Source organism: Heptranchias perlo, chromosome 6 (assembly GCF_035084215.1).
Source record: "Heptranchias perlo isolate sHepPer1 chromosome 6, sHepPer1.hap1, whole genome shotgun sequence".
NCBI classification, from domain to species: domain Eukaryota; kingdom Metazoa; phylum Chordata; class Chondrichthyes; order Hexanchiformes; family Hexanchidae; genus Heptranchias; species Heptranchias perlo.
This window is the reverse complement of record NC_090330.1, coordinates 5,167,289-5,192,434: the sequence shown is the minus strand read 5'-3', so window position 1 is coordinate 5,192,434 and position 25,146 is coordinate 5,167,289. Positions and strand designations below refer to the sequence as shown.

Genomic DNA, 25,146 nt, shown 5'->3' with positions numbered 1-25,146 from the left:
TGTACAGTGTCTATTACCTGCCTGAGAACGTCGAAAGGTGATTTGATAGAGGTGTCCAAAATCATGAGGGGTCTAGACAGAGTAGATAGAGAGAAGCTGTTCCCACTGGCAGAAGGGTCGAGAACCAGAGGACACAGATTTACTGTAATTGGCAGAAGAACCAGAGGCGACATGAAGAAAAACTTTTTTACACAGCGAATGGTTATAATCTGGAATACACCGCCTGAAAGGGTGGTGGAGGTGGATTCAATAATGGCTTTCAAAAGGGAATTGGATAAGTACATGAGGGAAAAAAAGTTGCAGGGCTACGGGGAAAGGGCGGGGGAATGGGACTAGCTGGATTGCTCTTGCAGAGAGCCGGCACGGGCCGAATGGCCTCCTCCTGTGCAGTAACCATTCTATGATTGCTTGCTTGATAAAGACAGTATGCAACCGAGCTACACAGATCAGAATATTGGAGACTTGATTATTTGTCTGCGTTGAGTTAGCTGATCTCAGCTGGGTTGGCAGTATGGGCACTACAATTGGCTTCGGCACCCCTGGACTAGGGGAGGGAAATCATCTAGGGTTCCTGTTCCTGATTTATATCCAGTTAATTGTTGGAAGGTGCACGTGTGGTCACCTGGTGAGGATTGCATTAGACTTGGCAGTGGTACTTTCATGGTCAAATAGCTGGCTAGCACTTGCTGCCTAGGCCATCACACTCGGGCGAGGTGACAGAGGGCACCCAATGCCAATGGAACTGTATCCCAGCAGGAGAAGAGGAACAATTGCCAAAAATATATATATTTTCGGATGTATTTAATCTGGTTTGTTTTCATATGAATAATTCAAACATTCTAGGTTTCCCCCCCACCACATCTCTGTTGAAGATCATGTGCGGTGTGGTATTGACAGCCTTTCATCACCTTACTCAGCTAACCATTCTTCGTGTATCAGCCTAGAGAGTGAATGTCAGTGGGTTATTTGAAATAGAGGAATCACAGCCAAGCGCAGACTAAGATTCACACCTGAGCTTCCTGGTCTGTATGGCTGAGCAGCACATCCTGGTGTGCTTTTACCCACTGAGCCATTCTGAAGAACATCGTGCTAGTTTTGCTTTGATTACCATTTACTAATCCGGTTGCTGCACGAGTTCAGTTGCATCGCTGCCCCTTTAACTGCTGGGAAACACCGTTCCACTAATTTTGGTAAGAGAGAAGAAAAAGACATATTAATACTAATGAAAAGTGCTGTTTAACCCAAATTCCACCATATTGTTTTCCTCTCCCGCTATCTCTTAAGACGCCTCTTTTGTCCTTCCATTCTTTGCTTATTCCAAAGATACCTTGCTCCCCGAAAAAAAAATCTGCCACCCCCCCCCCCAAAAGAAAATCACCCACCCCCCCAAAAGAAAATCATCCCCATATCCTTGCTATTTTTTTTAAAATGTCACTTTTCATCCAAGATTCTTTTGATGATTAATTTAATTCATGTATTTTCCATTCTCCATTTTACCTTGTGAAAATTTGTTTTATTAACTTGCTCTGCTTATTCTACCTAGCCACTTAAATCTAGGTCTAGCCATTAAAAGCTTGAGAAACAGAAAGACAGGCAATTATTTTGTCTGTGAGTAATGTTGCAAGAAATTAATTCGTATATTTAGTTTGCATCCTCTGCATTACATCTGAAAAGCACTCCCTTTTTTCTGTTTGGTATTTTGCCCCTCTAGAACCTCCCAATGCTAAGCATCTTTTAAGTTAAATTTCAGGCAGTTACCCATCACTTGATGGCAAGAGATATTAGAGCGTCTTTAAGCCTACCATTTGTCTGTTTGCATAGCCGTCCTAGCACAATTTTTCTGGGTCTTTCTCTGTTCGCAGTAACCAATCTGATTACACCTGAAGAAGAGGTATCTGGTCGGCTGGGCAGAGGGCTGTAGATGTTGTTTGTGATATAAATAAAATAAAGCCACGTAGATCAAAACATGTTTTTAAATGTTTAAATGTGAAGATTAGACTATATAGAAAGAATGCAGGAGGCAGGAAGGGATATTTAATTAGGGTTGCGATATGTCCAGCTGTGGACTGGAAATTTGTAAAATGCATAGGAGATAGCAAAAGTCTGCTTTTTAAAGTATACAATGCTTCACCATAGTGGAAATTGGCTGATAATTGAGAGTCTTCCTTTAGTTGGTCTGACAGTGAATTTTTAAGCTTTTGATTGGTCTATTTAGATTACCTAATCCAGTTCCTAAATTTTTTCCATTTTAAAATTGAATTGTGCTAGCAGACCAACTCTTATTGGTCTTTTGGACCCGATGCCCACTTGCCTTAACCAAAGCTAAATGTAAGAGTTGCACGGATACTAAATTCTACCAGGTATTAGACATCCCGGTAACTACTTTACTCTGCTTGATCAAAAATCCACAGTCTTGGAAAAATTGATTTAGAAATGTTTAATTGGATTTTAGCTTGGTTTGCAAAGTTACAATCTGACCAGACGTTATTAAAATTGTCATTTTTAATGAAAATTCATCAGCAACAAAGCAAACATTGGAACTCAAACTGATCCCAGTCACTTCCATGCTCCTTGTCCAGTTTTGAGCAAAAACTTGCAATCCAATTTTTTTTAAAAATAGGTATTTATAAGAACGGAAGAAATTTTAATAGTGGAAGGCTATCATCCCAAGCATAGATACCTTTTTTCGTGGATCAAGCCTGCCAACTTGCCTTCTCGCCATATCCCTTCAATCCCTCTCTCTCTAGAAATGTATCTAATTCTCTTGTGAACCCATTTCTATTGTTTAATTCATTCACTCTAACAGGCAGCTAATTCCACAATCCTCTGGCACGATGGGCCGAATGGCCTCCTCCTGTGCTGTGTCATTCTATGATTCTGTATCATTCTGTGAAATTGTTCTGCCTGATTTCCATTTCTGCTCCTAACTTTTAACCATATTGAACAATTTGCTTGGATTGATTTTTATCAGTTTGCTAGTTAGACTTGAAAACTTCAATGACATCATCTTAAAATCTCTCTCTTTTCCAAAAAAGGCTCAACTTCCTTAACCTTTGCTTGTAATTTCTCAATCACCTTTCTTGCTTGCCTTTGTATCCTCCCATTCTCACTACAATCTGCCAACAGGCAGCACTATTGCACCACTTATTTTGCTGCACATATCCTAACTCGCACCAAGTCCCGTTCACCCATCACCGTTGTGCTCGCTGACTTACATTGGCTCCCGGTTCGGCAACACTTCGATTTCAAAAAATTCTCATCCTTGTTTTCAAATCCCTAAATGGCCTCACCCCTCCCTATCTCTGTAGCCGCCAAGATCTCTGCGCTCCTCCAATTCTGGCCTCTCGCGCATCCCCGATTTTCATCCCCCATTGGCGGCCATCCCTTCAGCTGCCTAGGCCTTAAGCTCTGGAATTCCCTCCCTATCCCCTCGATCTCTCTCTCCTCCTTTAAGATGCTCCTTAAAACCTACCTCTTTGACTAAGCTTTTGGTCACCTGTCCTAATATCTCCTTATGTGGCTCAATTTTTGTCTGATATCACTCCTGTGAAGAGCCTTGGGACCGTTTTATAACATTAAAGGCGCTATATAAATGCAAGTTGTTACAGTTGAGATACTATGATTTAAAAATATTGAGATTCAGGAGAACATGCTACTTTTAATTCATTTTTCAGAGGGCATTTAGTGTTGGACTAAAGTCATGTGTAGGATAGGAGTGCTAAGTCCCGTTCCCTGAAGGACATTAATGGGTGTTTACAACAATCTGAGAGATGCCTTGTCTGGCAATTAATATTCTGCACTTTATAAAATATTAATTGAAGTAAATGTATTAAATGGGATGCATGTTAAGAGTGCAATTGAAAGTATTTTTACACAATTAAAACTTTGCCAGGGAAAGTGAAGCCTAAACTGGGATCAGCTGGAATCAGCCTGCAGATGTGTGAAATTGTCCACAGAGAGAGCAGCATTGAAACCATGTTTTGTGATACAGAAGTAAGCTTGCTTCTGTTGTATAATTGTTCATCTTTAGTACTGGTTTATTTTTCAGTCATGTTTTCTGGGATCTGCTAATTTAAATTATATTTTATAAGCATTCATAAAACCTTCAACATTACTATGAATCCGGCTTATGAAATCTCCTGAAAATGGCATCTATACCAGAACCATCAACACTGCAAATATGTTGAAGAACACAACCATGGTAGAATGCAAAGCCATTTAAACACAAGGTTTTAAGTTTCAGAATGGAATGCAGCAAAATGGATCACCTTTTAAATCCAATTAGGTGATTCGTGATGGGCAACCCCTGGTGTTATGATGTGAAGTCATTAATAAATTTAGGTTTGGTTTTGATGAATTTTCATTATCACCGCCAAAAAAAAAATGAAACGACTTTCCCACCCCCACATCACGGGTCTTTACAATATTAATTTTAAAATTGCTACAATGTAGAAAATCTTTGAAGATGATATTAAATCATTTTGCTATCTCCCGATGGTATTGCAGCTGCTGTTAACCTACAGCGCTCTAAATGTCTGTGCGGTGTGACAGCTTTAAGCAATTGCAATTATACACACTTTTTTTTGGCGCGTTGGCGCGGCGCATTGTGGTATAGCGGAGGACCAGCGTGACCTCCCAACCTGCATCTGTAGCAGGGGCGACGCGACGAAGGGAAGGGAAAGGCGGATTTGCTTGCTTTAGAAAAATTAATTTCCGTCTTTGCAGGGCAAGAGGGTGGAGGGGAATAATAATTTAAAATAAAACATGCCGAATTTCTGCGCGGCTCCGAACTGCAGCAGGGGGAGCACCAACTACCCGGACCTACCTTTTTTCAGGTTCCCTCGAGACCCCGAGAGGTGAGGACTAAACATTTATAAATATATATATTTAAAAAAAGCATCTTCCAATGGAAAAACGGAAATGTGGTAGATTTTTTTTAAAAGAATATAGTCGTTAGTTCAGGGACCCGCGAGCATTGTTCGGAACCAGCTGCACGATATGGGTTTTTTTTTTAGCTGTGCGAGCGAGGATGGTGCTTTAAAATTTATTTTCGGGCTTGTGTTTCCACTTTCCGTCGCTAGGCCTCGCCGTCCAGGGCGGGCGGCAGGGAAGGGCGCATGCGCAAAAAGCGGCACGCTGCAAATCCCCTCGCCCCACCTCTTCATCTCGAATCACTGAGCAGGTACAGCACAGAAACGAACCAGTTCGGCTCAACTGGTTTGTGCCCCACACCAGCCGCCTCCCACCTTATTTCATTTAACCCTATCAACATATCCTTCTACTCCTTTCTCCCTCGTGTGTTTATTTAGCTTCCCCTTTAAATGCATCTATGCTATAAGAACATAATGTGGAGATGCCGGTGATGGACTGGGGTGGACAAATGTAAATCTTACAACACCAGGTTATAGTCCAACAGTTTTATTTGAAAATCACAAGCTTTGGGAGCTTACCTCCTTCGTCAGGTGAGTGAGTGAAGGGTTCTAAGAGATCTTAGAACCCTTCACTCATTCACCTGATGAAGGAGGTAAGCTCCGAAAGCTTGTGATTTTCAAATAAAACTGTTGGACTATAACCTGGTGTTGTAAGATTCCTTACATAAGAACATAAGAAATAGGAGCAGGAGTAGGCCATATGGCTCCCTGCGCCTGCTCCGCCATTCGATCAGATCATGGCTGATCTTCAACCTAACTGCACTTTCCCGCCCGATCCCCATAATCCCTTGATTCCCCTAGAGTCCAAAAATCTATTCATCTCAGCCTTGAATATATTCAATGACTCAGCATCCACGACTCTCGGGTATAGAATTCCAAAGATTCACAAACCTCTGCGTGAAGAAATTCTTCCTCGTCTCAGTCTTGAATGGCCAACCTCTTATCCTGCGACTATGCCCCATAGTTCTAGACTCTCAAGCTCAGCATCTACCCTCTCAAGCCTCCTAATAATCTTATATGTTTCAATGAGATCACCTCTCATTCTTCTAAACTCCAGAGAGATCAGACCCATTCAACTCAACCTCTCCTCATAGGACAACCCTCTCTTCCCAGGAATTAATCTAGTGAACCTTCGTTGTACCACCTCCAAGGCAAGTATATCCTTCCTTTGATAAGGAGACCAAAATTGTACGCACTACTCCAGATGAGATCTCACTAAAGCGCTATACAACTGTAGTAAGACTTCTTTGCTCTTGTACTCCAACCCTCAATTGCTCCTTGTTGTAGCATAGAGCTAACCAATTAGCCCCACACCCTGCTCTTTCCCCATAGCCTCTTACTCTTTTGCCACAAGGAGGAGGAGGTGTAGGAGGGCTGCACTGACATGTGATACAGCAACTTGCATTTTTGTAGTGATCCTAAACACATGAACTGAATCGTGTTTTTGGGAGCACTTCTGCTTCTATATTCGGAGTGGGGGGCTGGTCTACTTAGGCACGCTGGGCTTCACTTTAATGCCGAATCCTATGGCCAGCCAATTCTTTGTTTACTAAAATCGGCTCACCTATCTCTAAGAAAATGTGGATCTCAGCTTTTGAGATACGGTAACTGAGCTTATTTATAGTGAAGTGCAGCCAAGGGAGGGACACCAGGTCTCCCTCCATCCTCTGCATTCTTATTACATAAAAGTGCCTTAGGAGGAATATCATTGATTGATTAAAGCTTCTTAATATGGTTGTGCTGGGTGCATTGTAGGTCCCTGAGTTTCAAGTAGGGCAGTGCCTACCAGTGATCCTGTTGGCGGTGGGACCCTCTTTGCCTATCAATCATTACCGTGAGTTAATGCCATTGTCCTTGCCTCTCTTTGGAAGAGTCATAATTGCTGACTTGTTTCTCCTCCTGTGTTCTACTTTTGGTTCCTGGGAGGGATGGGGGTGGGGTGGGGTGGTGTGTTGGGGGGGAGGGAGGAGAGAATGTGTTGAGTTCTCCAACGACAATTCACAAATTGCTTGGTATTCTCAATTCCAACAAAAACTTGCATTTATATAGCGCTTTTTACGTAGGAAAATGTGCCAAGACGCTTCACAGGAGCGTAAGCAGACACAAATTGACACTTGTTTTGGATTGGTATCCAAAAGGTGCCTTAACTGTAGATCTACTGTAGGGAAGGTTGCAGTCTGTGACATGGGGATGGAAGTACAGGGACACTCCTTTGAGACAAATACATTCAAAATATCATTGAAAAAATCCTTAATAAAGATTCTGCTTTTTATGAAGAAAATGTACTCAACGTTCATCTTTATCCCCGTCAATAAAATAAATTAAAATGCAAGCGCTTTATCAGATGTTGGGTAATAAAAAAAAACATTATTCTTGTGTTTTAATGCAGGTGTCAGAAATGGGTGGAGAACTGTCGGAGAGCAGATTTGGAAAACAGGTCTGCTGAACAGCTTCACAAACAGTACAGACTATGTGCGAGACACTTTGAACAATCCCTGATATGCACAAACGTAAGTTGAAACAGAATTCTTCCAGCTTATTCTATGACAAGCTGTTGGAAATAATAATGACCACTTGGAATAAATGTGTAGAACTAATCCAGATGTCCAAGTCCTGACCCACTTCTAAGTTTTATCTGGCCTGTGGAGCCTTTTGATCTGCCAACAGAAAAGACTCCTTTGTCTGTACGTCACAGGAATTTTAAAAAGAAATCAAACAGTACTGTAGACTTTCTCGGCAGGAATGTGCTAGATTGACAGGCGTCTCCTGCTCCTGGTTTTACTGCTCTTAGTAGGAACATAGGAACTGGAGTAGGCCATTTTAGCCCCTCAAGCATGTCCCGCCATTCAATTAGATCATGGCCGATCTGTACCTCAACTCCCATTTACCCGCTTTTGCTCTGGATTCCTTGATACCCGTACCTAATAAAAATCTATCGATCTCAGTCTTGAAAATTTCAATTAACCCAGAAGGTACGAGCCCATGGAATCCAGGGTGCCTTGGCACTTTGGATACAAAACTGGCTTAGTGGCAGAAGGCAGAGGGTGATGGTCGAAGGTTGTTTTTGTGACTGAAAGCTTGTGGCCAGTGGGGTACCACAGGGATCGGTGCTGGGTCCCTTGCTGTTTGTGGTCTACATTAATGACTTGGATATGAATGTAAAAGGTATGATCAGTAAGTTCGCTGATGATACAAAAATTGGTAGGGTGGTAAATAGCGAGGAGGATAGCCTCAGTCTGCAGGACGATATAGATGGGTTGGTCAGATGGGCGGAACAGTGGCAAATGGAATTTAACCCGGAAAAGTGCGAGGTGATGCTCTTTGGAGGGACTAACAAGGCAAGGGAATACACAATGAATGGGAGGACCCTAGGCAAGACAGAGGGTCAGAGGGATCTTGGTGTGCAAATTCACAGATCCCTGAAGGCGGCGGAACAGGTAGATAAGGTGGTAAAGAAGGCATATGGGATACTTGCCTTTATTAGCCGAGGCATAGAATATAAGAGCAAGGAGGTTATGATGGAGCTGTATAAAACACTGGTTAGGCCACAGCTGGAGTACTGTGTGCAGTTCTGGTCGCCACACTACAGGAAGGATGTGATCGCTTTGGAGAGGGTGCAGAGGAGATTCACCAGGATGTTACCAGGGCTGGAGCGCTTCAGCTATGATGAGAGACTGGGAAGATTGGGTTTGTTTTCCTTGGAGCAGAGGAGGCTGAGGGGGGACATGATTGAGGTGTACAAAATTATGAGGGGCACAGATAGGATGGATACTAAGGAGCTTTTTCCCTTCGTTGAGGGTTCTATAACAAGGGGGCATAGATTCAAGGTAAAAGGCGGGAGGTTTAGAGGGGATTTGAGAAAGAACTTTTTTACCCAGAGGGTGGTTGGAGTCTGGAACTCACTGCCTGAAAGGGTTGTGGAGGCAGGAACCCTCACAACATTCAAGAAGCATTTGGATGAGCACTTGAAATGCCATAGCATACAAGGCTACGGACCAAATGCTGGAATATGGGATTAGATTAGACAGGGCTTGATGGCCGGCGCGGACACGATGGGCCGAAGGGCCTCTATCCGTGCTGTCTAACTCTATGACTCTCTCTATGACTATTCACAGCCTTTTGGGAAAGAGTTCCAGATTTCCACTACCCTTTGTGTGGAAAAAATGCTTCCTGATTTCACTCCTAAATGGCCTGGCTCTAATTTTAAAATTATGCCCCATTGTTCTGAATTAAGTTGGGAATTGCAGTATTGTGGATTCCTGAATCAGGTCTTGTCTGAAGGAGAGCAGCCCCAGTAGAGACAGGAGGCACGTGCTAACCCAATGCACTTCTGCAGTGAAAGTTGCAGCGCTGTTGCACTAATAATTTAATGGCAGGATTACTCCACTATTTCAGCTCAGTATTAAACTTTTAATACATCCCAACATCTGATTTTCTTTACTCACTGCCGCCGAACATTGTTCCAATTGGTGGCCCGTGATGCCTGCAATGGTCGAATAGATTGTAGTGCTGATTGTCTGGCTTCAAACATAAAGAACTGACAGTGATGCATCAGAGAGCTGCCAGAACTCGTGGGAGAGGAATGGAGAAAATTTAGATGGCGGAACTAAGATTTTAACAAAAGGCATTTGACATCAAAGGTCCAACAATAAAACATCTAACATAATTTAAAATCATAAACTTCTTTTCAGAGCCCTTACAGAACAGTCCTCAAGGATAATGCAGTGCCGACTTTGTTTGATTTAACAAGTCATCTTAATAAACCTGAAGGCAAACACAGAAAGCACAAGAGGATAAAAGAACTGGTAAGATATTGCTTCTGTACGATTCACAATGATGATTGTTGCTTGTGTGGTATTTTGTGAACCTTTGGATATGTTTAAAATAGCCTAAAGCCTTTTTTCCCCCCTCCTTTCTTGTTATAGACCGAGGAAGATTTGCTGAGGGTGAAGGCACCAAGAAGTAAGTAGTTCACACAATGAAAGCATGTGACCCAGGAAATAGTGTGTATAGATTATATACTTTCAAACAAATTGTTCTGGGGCTAGTATTTTTGTGGTAGGCTAATTAACCAGATATTTAAGTTTGAATTCAGAAGAAGTTATTTCAACATTTAAAACATCTGGAAAATAGTTACCTTTGCCATGTTTTCAAAAATGCACCCCTGACAGCTGCTAGTTCTATGATGGTAACTGGCTGAGCCATAACAATTTGCATTAGTACCTCTAATGTTTTTTAAAAAATCCGAGTATGTTATATATAGGCATACAGAAAAGGGGTGCCAAGCCAGGAAACAAATGATCAGGAGGCGTAACCGAAAGTTTGGTTGAAGAGATGAGCTTTTCAAGAAAAGAGGGAAAGAACTTGCATTTATATAGCGCCTTGCACGACCTCAGGGCGATCCAAAGCGCTTTACAGCCAATTAAATTATTTGTAGAAGTTATAACAAAATATTGGTGGACCTTAAGAGAGGAAGGGAGGTTAGAGATGGGGGTTAGTTGGCAAGAATGGAAGGACGAGTCAATTTATTTGAGGAGGGAATGATAACAGTCGTTTTGAAAGGGAGGCGATGTTGCCTGAGAGGGAACTATTGATGATATCTGCTAGCTTGGGGGCCAGGAAGGTGAGTTGGTTTGTTCGGAGTTTAGAAAAAAGATCAAGAGAGCAGGAGGTAGGTTTCATGGATAAGATGAGCTTGAAGGGGACAGGCGTGAGATGGGGTGAAACTGCAGAGAACAAGGGCATATGGCTGGAGTGGGTGAGGGACATGGCGGGGAGGGGGAGCTAGGTCCAGATCAAGAGGAGGGGAGAACTAAGCAGAGGTAGCTGCGTGTATGGGCTTGATTTTGGTGGTGCAAAAAATCCATGAGCTCCTTGCCCATGCTATTTAAGTGAGGGAAGAGTGTGGGGGAGAACGGTTTAAGGAAGTGGTTGGTATTAAAAAAAAGGAGCCATGGGTTATCTTTTCCATCCAGGATAATCATGGAGTAGTGAGTGGTTTTGGCAAAGGAGAGTATAGTAATGCTCAACAGGGCTAAGCTAGATCTGCTGATCAATAACTAGGCTAGTTGTTGTCACACACCCTCAAGTTTATGCCCTGTCTGATTTGGAGTGAAGATGGGGACTGTACTAGGGGAATGAAGGAATGGGAGACAATGATTGTTTTGCTGGGTACAAGAGCATTTAAAGTAGAGGTGAGCGAGCAGTTAATAAGCTGACAGCTGCAGTGGTGGCATGACTAGAACAGGGCCACAGCTGAGGGATTTGAGAGTTTGTCTAGTTATAAGCCAACTGGGGAGAGATGGTGAAAGTAGTGGGATTGGGGGAGGGTAAGGGAGATGAGGAAAATATCAGAGATAGCGTTTTCAAGAAACTATGGGTGCCAAGACCATGAGAGATGGTAAGATTTAATGGGTAGCCAAGGATATGATATGGGGAGTTTATATGAAGGGTGAGATTAAGAAGAAAGGGTGGGAGTGCATTTTGAGGAGAAAGGGGAGTTGGAAGTGAAGATTGAAATCAGTGACTGAGTTGCTCAGTATAGATGCTAAGGGAAGAGAGAAGGACTTGAGAATATTACATTACATCATACTTAGTGGCTGTTTAATAACTGGGTCATCAAGGGAAATATTTTAACAAATAGACATGTCTAAGCTTTTCCCTGGATTAAAAACCTCCATATTGTTTTCCATTATCGTAACATAGTAGCAGTTTTGGGCAGGAACAGACCGTTGGTGCATCTATCACATCTATCCATGGTATTCCCATAGTGCATTTCTAATTACCCTGAATCTCATTTGTTGACTATGTTTGAAAGCAGCAGCTCACGCAAGATAATTACAGATGGGGAGGCCATTTGGCCCATCTGAACGCATCCTCCAAAATAACCTTAAACTCTCCTCATTGCAGCGTCCATTAGGTTCTTAAATCATTCTAGGGTTTTTTTCTTCCACTACTCTTATCTGCGTGTTCATTCCATGTGCTAATCACTCTTTGTGAAGAAGAACTTCCTGCTATCAGTCGTAAATCTGCCTTTTACTAGTTTAAACCTTCGACTCCTTGTTCTATCCTCACAGTTTAACTATGTCCATATTCACATTTGAACACTTGCTGAAAATGTACCAAGTATCAGAAGTGCAAATGGCCAAAGAGTCTAAGCACTCTGTAAACAGCATGGTCATTATTCCCAGAGATGTAGAACTGATGCACTTCCCTTAGTCACTCTAGTCCAACCGCTCTTTTATAATGGATATGTAACATGCTCTTGGGTACCTGCTTTATCGTGAGTCAGTGAGCATGGACTTATGTACAGAATGGTGAGTAATCCTTTGTAGTTTATTTCTCTAGGACATATGTTAATACTTACTGACATTATATGGTGCATAACCATGAAGCTGCAACTTCCCTTGTGGTTTTGTTCTTTTGGAACCTGCTGTGCTTTTTGAATTTTGTGATATTGTACAGCGATGAAATCATAATAGCCTTTCGGTCCTGAATTAATGATTAGTTCGGCACTAACTTAGCCATCATTAGTATTGTTTTCATTTTTTTGAGATTAAAAATTAATGGTGACAGAAAGTGAAGACAAGGTAGTAATTTATTTTGAGTTTGGTACCTGAGCAACATTTAAAAAGATTTTTGAATAAGTTTTATTACTTCCAAATATTTATAATTTCAGTATATATTTAAAAATTTAAAACTGATTACCTCACCTGAGGCATGACTGTAAAAATTGATGTCAATTGGTTGAGTGTATCTGATCCTTGTATTAGAAGAACTTTTCGTGCTATGCAAGAGGTAGATTCTAAGAGTTTGCCGAGTCAACTTCTAGCTCTCTTTGACTTGTAGTTCTATATTAATGTTAAATATTAAGCTTTCACAATATGTTCATAACCCACTTTTTAATAATTTTTTTAAGCCGATGGCGATGTCTTGAGAGGTCTGCAGTGCAAGCAGGAGGCAATCAATGAACTAGACAAAACAGACCTGGAGGGAGCCACAGAAAGCCTTGAGGAATCCGCTCTTTTGGAAGAATCTTTGAACTTAACACCTGAGGAGAAAGGGAACAAAGAATTTCTCAAAGTTTTATTTGAAACTGTACTCCTGTTGGGAAGGCAAAATGTTCCATTGGGTGGCTCTGCCACTGAAAACTTGAGCAACTTGTGCAATACCCCTGATAACATTCAAGCGCTGTTGGAGTTCAGAATGAACGCAGGTGATGAAATTCTTCGGAAGAGGTTTGAGACTACTGCCGTGAATGCAGTGTACTGCCCAAAGAACTTGCAAAAAGACCTGTTGGACATTTGTGAGATGTGCATACGGGAGGAGGTACTCCGAGAAGTACGTGACAGCAACTTCTTCTCAATTGTGACCGATGAAGTGATCAATGTAGCAGGGGTCGACCATGTGTCCCTATTGATTAGGTTTGTAGATGAGTCTGATTGTTTGAGGCAAGAGTTTGTTGGGTTCATACCGTGCGAGCTTGACGGAGAGTTTTTGGCAAGTCGGATCCATGAGACGCTTACGGAAAAGTGGGGCCTGAACATGTATTATTGTCGCGGACAAGCATATAATGGCTCAGGGACAATGTCTTACAAAAAACGAGTTGTGGTGACTAGCATTTTACAGCAGTGCCCAAAGGCACTGTGCACTCCTTGTTCCTCCTACCCCTTAAACATATGGATAGCAAAGTCCAGCCTGATTTTTGGTATTAACATGGTGTTGAGCTTGATGGAGAACATTGTATTGTTTTTTAGTTTGTCGCCTCAGCTCCAGAAGGTTTTCGATGTTAGTATCGACAGCATCTATCAAACGAATGAGGAAAAGGCAAAGGAGCTGAAAAAACTTTTTCAAATCAATTGGTATGAACGACACGACACTTTCGAGATCTTGGCAGATCTTTATGAAGTGCTGGTGACCTGTTTGGATGAGATCAGCTACGATACATGCGGTAGGTGGAATGCTGAGATAGCAACCCAGGCCAGCATGCTGTCCTCAACCATGAGAGATTTTGAAATAGTCGTCTCTCTTATGGTCCTGAAGAACGTCCTCTCTTACACAAGAGCCTTTGGCAAAAATCTCCAGGGTCAAGCATCGGACACCTATTTTGCCTCGAGCACTTTGACAGCAGTCCTGCACTCGTTGAACGAAATGCGGGACAATATTGATGTGTACCATGAGTTCTGGTTAGAGGAAGCTACCAATTTGTCGTTCAAAATGGGGATTGAACTAAAGTTGCCATGGAGGTGCCGCAGGCAACCTCAGAGCGAAGAGGTGTCTGAGGAGACTCCTGAAAATTACTACAAAGAATCAACCACTGCACCGTTTCTGGACCACATTATTTTAGAAATCAAAGACATGTTCTCCGAGCAGCAGTTAAAGGCCCTCAAGTGCCTGTCATTGGTGCCTTCTGTCATGGCACAGCTGAAATATAACACCGGGGAGGAAAACATGGCTGATTTATATAAAGACGATCTCCCAAATCCAGATACCCTTTCTGCAGAACTTCACTGTTGGAAGATAAAATGGAAGCATAGAAGCCGAGATGTAGAACTTCCCAGCACTATTTTTGACACGCTGCGCCATCCTGACATCAAGTTCTTTCCAAATGTCTACACTTTGCTTAAAATTATCTCTAACCTGCCTATTATTAAACTTGAAACTGACAAGTGTGAAATTGGACGCAAACGACTCAAAGCATATTTGAAAGTCACTCCGGTCGAGGAGAGGACAAGTAGTCTGGCACTGATCCATATCAATTATGATGCGAAACATGACTATGACATGATGGTCGATACCTATGCCAAACTGTACCCAGAGAAAATGCAGCTGCCGCATGTGACTGATTCGGATAATGTGGATGTAAATAATCATGATGGAAGCAGCATGGAAATAAACAATTTGGATGTCAGTACTCGAACAATGTACGAAGTGGATGGAAACTGCATGGAGGTGGCGAGCCACACAGTGGGGAGTGGAGTGGTATTGCATCACCAAGGGGAGAGTCTTATGAAGGTCTGTCAGAATCCGGACAAGAATGTCATAGAAGTGACCCAGCATGCAGAGGGGAGCACTGTAGAACTGGAACAGCTTCCAGCGAGCAGCACCATGATTGTGACCCAGCATTCAGCAGAGCCCAGCGTGGAATTGCAACACCATCCAGAAGGGGCTGAGGTGAACCAGCAGCCAGTGGAAAGCCATGTGGAACTACAGCACCACATAGAGGGAAGAGTGGTGGAGGTGATCCACCATCCAGAGGTGAATGGTATAGAATTACAACACAACTCCGAGGCGAATGGTATGGAATTACAGCACCATCCAGAAGGAGAAGTTATTGAGGTGAGAGCTGTGGAGTTCCAGCCGCATTTGGAGGCTAGCACCTTGGAGTTACAGCACCAAGTTCAGGGAGGTGCTGTGACATTGCAGCACCATCTGGAGGGAAGTGCTGTGGAATTACAGCACCGTCCAGAGGGCAGCACTGTGGAGTTGCAACATCCAGAGGCAAGTGCTGTGGAGTTGCACCATTTAACAACAAGTGCCGTGAAGTTGAGCAACCATACAGAAGAGAGCTCTATGGAGTTGGATCATTGTCCAGAGCCTGGTGTTACAGAGTTACAGCACCATCCAGACCATGTTGTAGCGGAGTTGCAGCAACATGCAGAGCCCAGTGCTGTAGAATTGGAGCAGCAGCAGCACTATGCCGAGGTTGAAGTCACGGAAATCCAGTGCCTTCCGGAGCCTGGAGTCATGGAAATCCAGTGCCATTCGGAGCCTGGAGTCACGGAAGTCCCGTGCCATTCGGAGCCTGGAGTCACGGAAGTCCCCTGCCATTCGGAGCCCGGAGTCACGGAAGTCCCGTGCCATTCGGAGCCCGGAGTCACGGAAGTCCCGTGCCATTCGGAGCCCGGAGTCACGGAAGTCCCGTGCCATTCGGAGCCCGGAGTCACGGAAGTCCCGTGCCATTCGGAGCCCGGAGTCACGGAGGTCCCGTGCCTCCCGGGGGCCGGAGTCACGGAGGTCCAGTGCCACCCGGGGGCCGGAGTCACGGAGGTCCAGTGCCTCCCGGGGGCCGGAGTCACGGAGGTCCAGTGCCTCCCGGGGGCCGGAGTCACGGAGGTCCAGTGCCTCCCGGGGGCCGGAGTCACGGAGGTCCAGTGCCTCCCGGGGGCCGGAGTCTCGGAGGTCCAGTGCCTCCCGGGGGCCGGAGTCTCGGAGGTCCAGTGCCTCCCGGGGGCCGGAGTCTCGGAGGTCCAGTGCCTCCCGGGGGCCGGAGTCTCGGAGGTCCAGTGCCTCCCGGGGGCCGGAGTCACGGAGGTCCAGTGCCTCCCGGGGGCCGGAGTCACGGAGGTCCAGTGCCTCCCGGGGGCCGGAGTCACGGAGGTCCAGTGCCTCCCGGGGGCCGGAGTCACGGAGGTCCAGTGTCCTCCAGAACCTGACGCCGCCGAGTTACAACACCAACCTGTTGCCATGGACTTACAGCGTCACCCAGAAGCTGGCACGATGGCGCTACAGCACCATCTGGAGTCTGGTACTGTGATGGAGGACCGTCCAGAGATGAACACAGTGGAATTAGAGCACCATTCAGATGCAATTGCGGTGGAAATGGGTCACCACCCAGAATCGGGCACCGTGAAGCTGGGGCAGTATCCCGAGGCATGCGGTGTAGAGCTGGAGAACCGTCCAGAGGCAATGGAGTTGCAACACCATCCAGAAGAAGGCGTCTTGGAAGTGGACAGTGCGAGTGTGTGCAATCAGGATGTAAACGGTCACGGAATAAAGATTTTGGAAGTTAAAAATTCAGAAGAAAGCAATTCAGAAATGAACATTTCTAGTGTAAGTAATGTAAATAGTTCTGAAGTAGCCGTACAATAAAATGATTAATTGTGCTACTTCGGATATATTCGTAACAGTCTACATCTAAATCTGTGACCAAGTAAACTTGGATATGTTTAAATCTGGAGACTTCTGCATGGGGTTCTCCAAGATGTTCATTAAGGGGGAAATAAATTAAAATTTTGAATTATTTCCATTCATTGTTTTATTTACTTCCCCCCACCCCTTTGAGTACTATTTTATCTTCTCGCCCATCTCCAATTACCTCTGATTCAAGCATTCTTTGCTTTTAATTTTGGCCCAGGAAAATGGTCTCGCCAAAGACGCGTCCACATGTAAAACCTGCCCCATGATGCTTATTTAAAGGAGCACTGTGCTTTTTTTTTAATGTAACATTAGCCTCTGTCGCAATTGCAAAATTAAGTTTAGAAAAAGTGGTGTGTAGATAGAAACATATGTGATTGAGCATTATACATGAGTAAGAAACAATGTTTAAGCATAAAACATCTTTGCCTAAGTACATTTGCTACTGGAGGTTGAATTTGCTTATCCTTAAGCCATTGACTTATGCTGTGAGACATTCCTTTGGTACTCTGCATGAGCTCATACAGTGAATTACCTGATGTCCATATTGATGTTCTGGGTACTGAACAGAGGTGGGAACTCTGGCTGTTTTTATTTTAGTGCTGTTCTTCCTCCTCTTTTTCCCTCCCCCCCCCCCCCCCCCCCCCCCCAACTCCCCTTCAAAAACTAGTATTGAGACACAGATCAACCAACTCTCATAGATCAGGGATTGAGCCTATTACCTTCCTGGTCTGCATGGCTCTGTACCGCAAGTCATTGGAGGCCAATCAAGCTTGTTTAATGAAATTTTATTTTTTACAAATGTTTCGATATACCCATGGTCCACCTGAGGTGTTTTAAAATATATGATTTGTTTTACAGTAACTTCCTTTGGACACCTTTAGCCCAGTCTGTCCCCTCTCTCTGCACCCTATCTATGCATCAGATACAATGGTGGATGTGGAAGTGAGACTGTTGTCTGTTGTAGTCCACACTCCAAGGAAAATGGGGATAAGCTACAATCACATGCTGTTTGGTTAATAATAATTGGAAATGGCAGGTCTAATGGAGATTCATGAATGGTTTCAGAAATTATCTTTTATTTCCCTTCCCACCCCGTCCACTCCTAAAGGCATTGGCTCCTGCTGGAGTATAGATGCACTTATGCCTGACATCCTTCACTACCAAGCCAAGTGGCCACTCCTTCAATCTGAGCCTATTCACGGAGTGCTGACCAGCTCAACTGATCCTGATCTTGTCTTCATCCATGTCTATACATGCATTGTCCAGCAGCAGGGATCACTGGATAGCAACTGGGAGTGGGAACCTTGGCTAACTATCCTGCAAACACAGAATACCATCTTTGTAAAGAAACTGGGTGTTACAGTGGCTATTGGAACATGTCCTTTTGTCTCTGACATAGGTTTCAGTTTCTTTCTGTCCACCCTAGTCAATGGTTATGGTGTAGCTACCATCCTGACTAAGATGAGGAATGTTTCAGAAACATACTTTTTTATATTTTTTTAGTGCTAGGGGAAGTAAGTGTTTAGACTCAAGGTGAGAGATGTCAGTACTGAGACGTGAAACATTTTTCCTACTTTTGATAGACTGTCTTGAGCATCCAGTACTCTTAAAGTCGCTATAGCTTTTGATTTATGGAGAATAAAGTTTCCTCAATGCTTCTGTTCCAGCCTGCCTTATTCCTAATCTCAGAGGAGCACTCTCTAGTACAGCAGTCTTGAATTTTCCCACTTGCCGTGCCAACCATTCTTGTAGGTTCTCGGTGAGATGGCCAATTTGTAGCAGATTTGGGGTAGTTTTGTGCAGTGGCCCTTTGGAATTGAATTGGGTTGGAACTGCTGACAGTCATTACAAATGCTTACAGCCACCAGAAAAGACCAGTGGATAAGCGGTGCGGTGCTGAAACATACAGATGGGGAAAGTTCCCGATCTGATCCTTGGTCTGTGCTGAGTTAGTTAATCTCAGCATGGCAGCAGGGTGGGAAATATAATTGACTGTGTCTCCACTGGCAAGGAAGAGAGGAGAAATCTGTCTGCTCTCTGTCCATTGATATCTGCTGAGACATGTGGATGTGGGGTGAGGACAGGCTCAGTACACTGTAATGATCATGATTTGAACAACCTGCTAACAGTGGCCAACAGGATAAGAGCATTAGTGCTGCTGATGTCTGTGGACCCCTACCCCTGCATTAGTCACTGCTTACTAAAGAGGTCAGGAGACTGAAAAGGGGAAAAACTTTCATTATTCTGAGATGAATTGAAACCCGTCTCTTGGAGACAAAAGGACATATTCCAGTAACCTCTGTAACAACCAGTTTCTTTACTAAGCTGGTGTTTTGTGTTTGCAGGATAGTTACAGTATCAACAATTTCAACAGTCAACAGCACAATATTTGATATTCCACCAAAAAGGTCAAATATGGGAAAAGGCCACTTTCCCCATTAAGACCTCTCCTGATTCATCATGGCATCTAATTGCTTTAGATGTTAATTTAACTGCTGTTGCGTGGCATCAGCTTTGCACTGGAAGTGTGTTCCTAGTGACAGAACTTACAAATAATGTACAGCAAGATAGATCATGGCATCTTGAGAAACCTAAATATGACCTCAGCCCATTATTTGATTGAAGGAATGAAACACTAAAGAAAAAACTTGCATTTATGTGGTGCCATATGACATCTCTGGACATCCAAGAGCCTCCAGTTAATTACTTTTGAATTGCAGTCACTGCAATGTAGGTGAATCTGATAGTTGCTTTGCACACAGCAAGGTCCCACATTACTCAGAAAATATCAGAGTTACTTCATAGTTTGGGTTTAATTCTCCTTTAATATGCTAGTCATACAGTGAATTGAGGTGACTGGTTCATTCAGGGAAGGGAAGAATCCACTGCATACACTGGAGTTCCTACATTTTTCTTGACTGTGCATACTGAGTTGGGGTGGGGAATAGAAAATGACCACATCCATTAGAAAGAAATTGATCAAAATCACTGGGAGAAGTGCTCACTGTCACTTCCTAGGTTAAGTACATCTTTGTAACATTCAAGTTGGGATTATACAGATACATATTCAGTACTGTTGTAGAACTAACTTCATGTTGCCTGGGAAAAAGCAGCATCACTATTCGTGTCTCCGACATATTTTGAGTTGAAGATTAGGCAGTTGGGAGTTGAATTGAATGAAATTGTTTTCCAGAAAATGAGATGCCTTTTTACTATTTGTCTTGTTCTATTTTCTTAAATTCTTCCATCCAGGGGCAAATTTTGCATCTGCTTGATAGTGCATTTAGTTGAAATGTTAAATTTTCTTCCCGATGGCTCGGGTAGTAAAGGCATTGTGCAACTGAGCCACGCATAAGGGCCCATGTTCCATCCCTGGTCTGTGCGGAGTTAAGACTATAATTGACTTCAGTGCCTGTGGGCTGTGAAGGTGAAAAATTGGTCAGGATTTCTATTCACAATTGCTATCCAGTAACTCCAGTATATGTGAACACAGCATGAGGGCTCACCTGTGATTCCTCCCTCCCCTTCTGGTCTTATAGCCTGCCTGCACTCACTGCCTACTCAAATGAAAAATGACCACTTGAATGAGGGCTGCTGCTGCCTGTGGAACTACTGGAACTACTCTGCCTGCCTGCCCCCCCCACCCCCCACCACCCCGGGCCAGAATGTGTCAGCACCTTAGGAGAGGAAGGAAGGGAAATGATTCAGTTCGGTAGAGAGTATTCATAGCATCTCCCATGTAGGGCTATACAGCATTGCTGCAATTATCCATATCTGGAGATGAGCCTTCAGGTGTGGGAGGAGGAATTGGCGGGGGGATGGACGACTATAGAGAATTTTGGGAGCATTTTCCTATTATACCAGCATATGATTCCAGCAATCCCAGGGGGGAGGGGGGATTACAAATACTGGCTTCCAGTGAAAGCTGCAAATGCAACGGGCCAATTTGCAAAGATTAATGCTTTGGGCTGTGGTCGTTCCTCAGAGCTTGATATGGGGAGGGGAACCGACCAAGTAGAGATGGGACAACGGTGGAGGACATGAATACAGGTGTACTGATTCCACGTGCAGATATATTTTTAGGGGGACCAGTGAGCATCAGCAGCCCATGCAACCATCAAAGGCATCATGGTTGGATCTAATCTTGTCCTCGTTTGACATCCCCACCAGCACATTGTTCACCTGGATAGCAATCGGGAACAGGGAGCCTAGCTGATTTTCCCCTCCTCCCCACCCCCCCCTCCCCACCCTCTCCAAGCTTCAGTTGCTGCCCAGACAAAAATCAACTACCTCAACACGGACCGGAAATTAAACCTGGGACCAAATACTGCATTGGGCAGTGCGTTTATATACTAGGCCATCGGAGGGAGCTCTCGTCATGCTCTAAGTGGGCAGTCTTGAGAATTTAATGATGATCCAGTGCACCAAGCTCTTTGAATTTAGTTTTAAAAGGTTCAGTGCATTCTTCCAGCCTCCTCGTCAGAGTTACTGGATTTGATTTATCGACATGTTGCTTTCTGTATAAAATATTACTACTGCGTTAGTGAGGTTTGTAAATGCAACACACCGACGTAGAAGCATCAGCATTTTAATTTTTAAAAGCGTGTCACGGCGGCTTAAAATCAAATTAACCGTTCACTTGTTACAATGAGCAGATTTTTTTAAAAATGCAATTAAGTTTCATGGACACTTGCTTTCCTATTAACTGATAATTGTGTTAGAATTCCATTTCTGTGAAATACGTTGACCCTTGAAATTAATCTTGGGTCTTTTGCATTACAAAGCTTGTTATTCATACTACCCTTTCATTTATATTAAAAAAAACATACCCATTTGTGAGTTTCTTAAGCCAATTGCTAATGTGGAATGATTCTTTTCGTAATGCTCTGTACCATATACTTGTAAAAGATATTTTGGATAAAATGGCCACAGGTATAGCTTTCCTCCCCCCCCCCCCCCCCCCCTCCCGAATGGCTTAGGGGTCAAAACACCACCTCTGAGCCACGCAGACTGGGAAGATCTCTCGTTCGATCCTCCCTCTCAGCCGAGTTAGCTGAGCACGGCTAGGGCAGGGGGCACCACAATTGCCACAGTGTGTACCCCGGGTTATGTAAGGGAAAAGCTGGAGTCGAGACTCTTGCTTCCGATTACTATCCAGCCGGGCATCGGGTGAGGATGCGGTCTGACACGCTGTCAAAGCTCACTCTCGAATGAAGGCTATTTGGGTGAGATACTGAAAGGAATGTTTGAATGATGCGTAATAATTTGTCAGTTTCAGGACAAGGCATCATTTTTAACTTTGTGTAAATAGTCTCTATATTGGGGGGGGGTTGTTAGAATAAACTTTCGATGATCTTTAATAGCTAGCGGTGCAGTTTAGTGATTAGCTGCAGTAAGTTTGACATGTTCACTTCCAATAAGTAGTAAGACTCTTGTGAGTTTTAATTTCAATAAAAAAAAACACTTAAAAGGGAAACTCCTGGAGGGAAAAAAAAGTCATGTTAAAACTTATCTGTAATGCTCTACCATCTGGTGGTAGGCTAGAAGTCCACACGCACAAGAAATTATTTTTCTTTCTCCAGTAGTCCCTGTTCCATGCTGAAAGCAGCCACTTGTAATTAGCATTTAATTTAATTTGTGCTGACGTCGCTGAAATGCGATTCCGCCTTCTCTCCCCCGCGCACACGGTGCTGCTTCGGAGAACCGTTATACCGTCTCTTTCCCTCTTCTGTCTTTTCCCCCTTACACCAGAAATAAAACAAACAGCTTATATTTTCAACTTGCCAAGCTTATTGAGAATGTCCTTTGCTCTGTAGTCTTTGTCTCTTTTTTTAAAAAAACTCTTCAGAAGCACTATAAGTAGTGCATACTAACAGCTCCTGGTGTGAGTGGCAGTGACCATTTGTGTAGTGACTGATGTTTTCCTTTGAATAGCCAGCCAGTTCATCGGTTCTTCACGCACTGGTCAGGTCATTTCTTGTAAGTGCTTCGCCTACAGGTCTTGTACTTCAATGCACCACTGTGCCCTCAATTATAGAATATTAAGAGAGGAGAAAAATCCCGCACTTGTTTGATCTTGTACGTTTTTCATTAATTATGAAAGAACCGTGTCAGAATTGTTACCTTTTGTGGTACATAAATGCAATGGAATAAGTCACATTTCCGTGTTCTTGTTTATGTTCAGTGTTGCAAAAAAACCTCCTAATTTGGCTTATTTCTGCAGTCTAGACGTTGCATACATTTTGTGTGTATCTGTATTTTACAATAAATTGAAAACTTAGATGAGTGACTGATGTTTTCTTTTTAAAAAAAACGTTTCCCCACATTTTTCTCCTGTCTTGACCTAATGGCCTTGAGTCTGGGTAGTGTTCCACCGTTTCTAGTACCTTGCCCAAATGGCCTTTCTATGGTTCCATGAGTCAGGGCAATGAGTGGCAGCAAGATGCCAGATACGAGGGGCAGGATCCCTGGCTCGCTTCGGCACTACACTACCTCTCGACCCCCTCCACTGCCTTGGATTTGCGGCGCTGCTTATCCAACATCCGATATTGGATGAGCAGAAATTTCCTTCAGTTAAATATTAGGAAGACCAAAACCATTGCCTTCGATCCCTGCCACAAACTCCGTTCCCTAGCCACCGACTCCATCCCCCTCCCTGGCCAGCGTCAGAGGCTGAACCAGACTGTTTGCAACCTCGGCATCCTATTTGACCCTGAGCTGAACTTCTGACCCTATATCCTTTCCATCACCAAGACCGCCCACATCCGCCTTCGTAATATCGCCTGTCTGTTGCTGAAACCCTCATTCATGCTTTTGTTACCTCCAGGCTCGATTATTCCAATGCTGTCCTTGCACCTCCCACCTTCCGTAATCTTGAGCGCATCCAAAACTCTGCTGCTCGTATCTTAACTCGCACCAACTCCTGCTCACCCATCACTTCTGTGCTCGCTGACCTACATTGGCTCCCGGTCCAGCAACGCCTCGATTTTAAAATTATCATCCTCGTCTTCAAATCCCTCCATGGCCTCACCCCTCCCTATCTCTGTAACCTCCTCCAGCCCTACAACCCACTGAGATCTCTGTGCACCTTCAATTCTGGCCTCTTGAGCATCCCCGATTTTAAACGCTCCACCATTGGCGGCCCTGCCTTCAGCTGCCTAGGCCCTAAAGTCTGTAATTGCCTCGCTGAACCTCTCTGCCTCTCTACCTCTCCTTTAAGTCACTCCTTAAAACTTATCTTTGACCAAGCTTTTGGTTACCTGTCCTAATATCTCTTTATGTGGCTCGGTGTCAAATTTTGTTTGATAAGGCTCCTGTGAAGCACCTTGGGATGTTTTACTGTTAAAGGTGCTATATAAATGCAATACATATTGTTGTACACTTGTTCCCCAGGTGGTGATTAGCTAAATCTGCACAGGCCAGAGATCAAACCTGGGATCTTCTCCAGTACCTATGGAACGGTAACCCAGCAAGCGTTGTCTCCTCTTACTGAAGGTATTAAGGCAGTAAAACCAATGCATTCCCAGCAGGATTTGCTGGATGGGCTATCATATTTTTGTATAAAGTATTGTTTTCTGGCTGATTTACCCTTCTGTATTCCAGGGACACTGGGAACAACTATAGTCTCCCCATCATTACCCAAGGTGAGATTGGCTAACAGCACAAACCAGGGAGTAAACCTGATACCTTTTTAGTCTGTATCGATCAGTTACTTATTGAATAAAATCCCTGCCCCTCCAGGGGAGCTAGTCCAGTTTCCCAATAATTTCCAAAGTGTAATCTGACCATCCAAAGCATGCTTAAAACCATCCATGTTTTCACTGTTTCATATACCCCCATTGGCTATTATAATAAGGTTTTCATTTGAATAAAGTCAACAGTGCGTTTAGGCAGAGTATTAAGAGTTCTGTAGTGATTGAAGAAGGATTTGATCTCTGGTCCCTTAGCCCTGGTCCCCCATCCCATTTTCCTGACTTCTGATGGTCATGCTACAACAATTCTTGACAGCAGTGTGGGCATGAGTCATACAGCACAGAAGCGTGCCAGTGCCTGCTCTCTGAAAGAGTTATCCAATTAGTCCCGTTCCCCTACTCTTTCCCCATCTCAAACCAGTTGACAGTAAGGCACTACACCGGGCTAATTTGTCACAGAATTGCCTCATTATGTCTCTGTGTGGCTATCACATGTTTTCTTTACTAATGTATACAATTTTTATGTCTTACCTTTGTTAAACTCAGTTGGCAGCCAACTGGCAATAGGGTCTAGTGGTGACTGGTTGTGCAGGAGCTGGTGCAAC

The 25,146-nt window shown here is 43.8% G+C and overlaps 1 protein-coding gene across 2 annotated transcripts in view; it reads left to right on the top strand.

The window, feature by feature from the left end:
- Positions 1-23,135, top strand: part of LOC137322701 (52 kDa repressor of the inhibitor of the protein kinase-like) — a 34,166-nt gene extending 11,031 nt beyond the window's left edge. Inside the window, exons 1-5 of one of the 2 annotated variants that reach the window (XM_067985648.1) lie at positions 4,651-4,856; positions 7,321-7,441; positions 9,623-9,736; positions 9,857-9,893; positions 12,850-23,135. In XM_067985648.1, the coding sequence (XP_067841749.1) occupies positions 4,765-4,856; positions 7,321-7,441; positions 9,623-9,736; positions 9,857-9,893; positions 12,850-16,802 (4,317 nt within the window). In that variant the 5' untranslated portion in view covers positions 4,651-4,764 and the 3' untranslated portion in view covers positions 16,803-23,135. Of the gene's footprint in view, positions 1-4,650; positions 4,857-7,320; positions 7,442-9,622; positions 9,737-9,856; positions 9,894-12,849 lie in introns of those variants that run through there. The other variant, XM_067985649.1, reaches the window with a different exon arrangement.
- Positions 23,136-25,146: the final 2,011 nt, after the last annotated feature.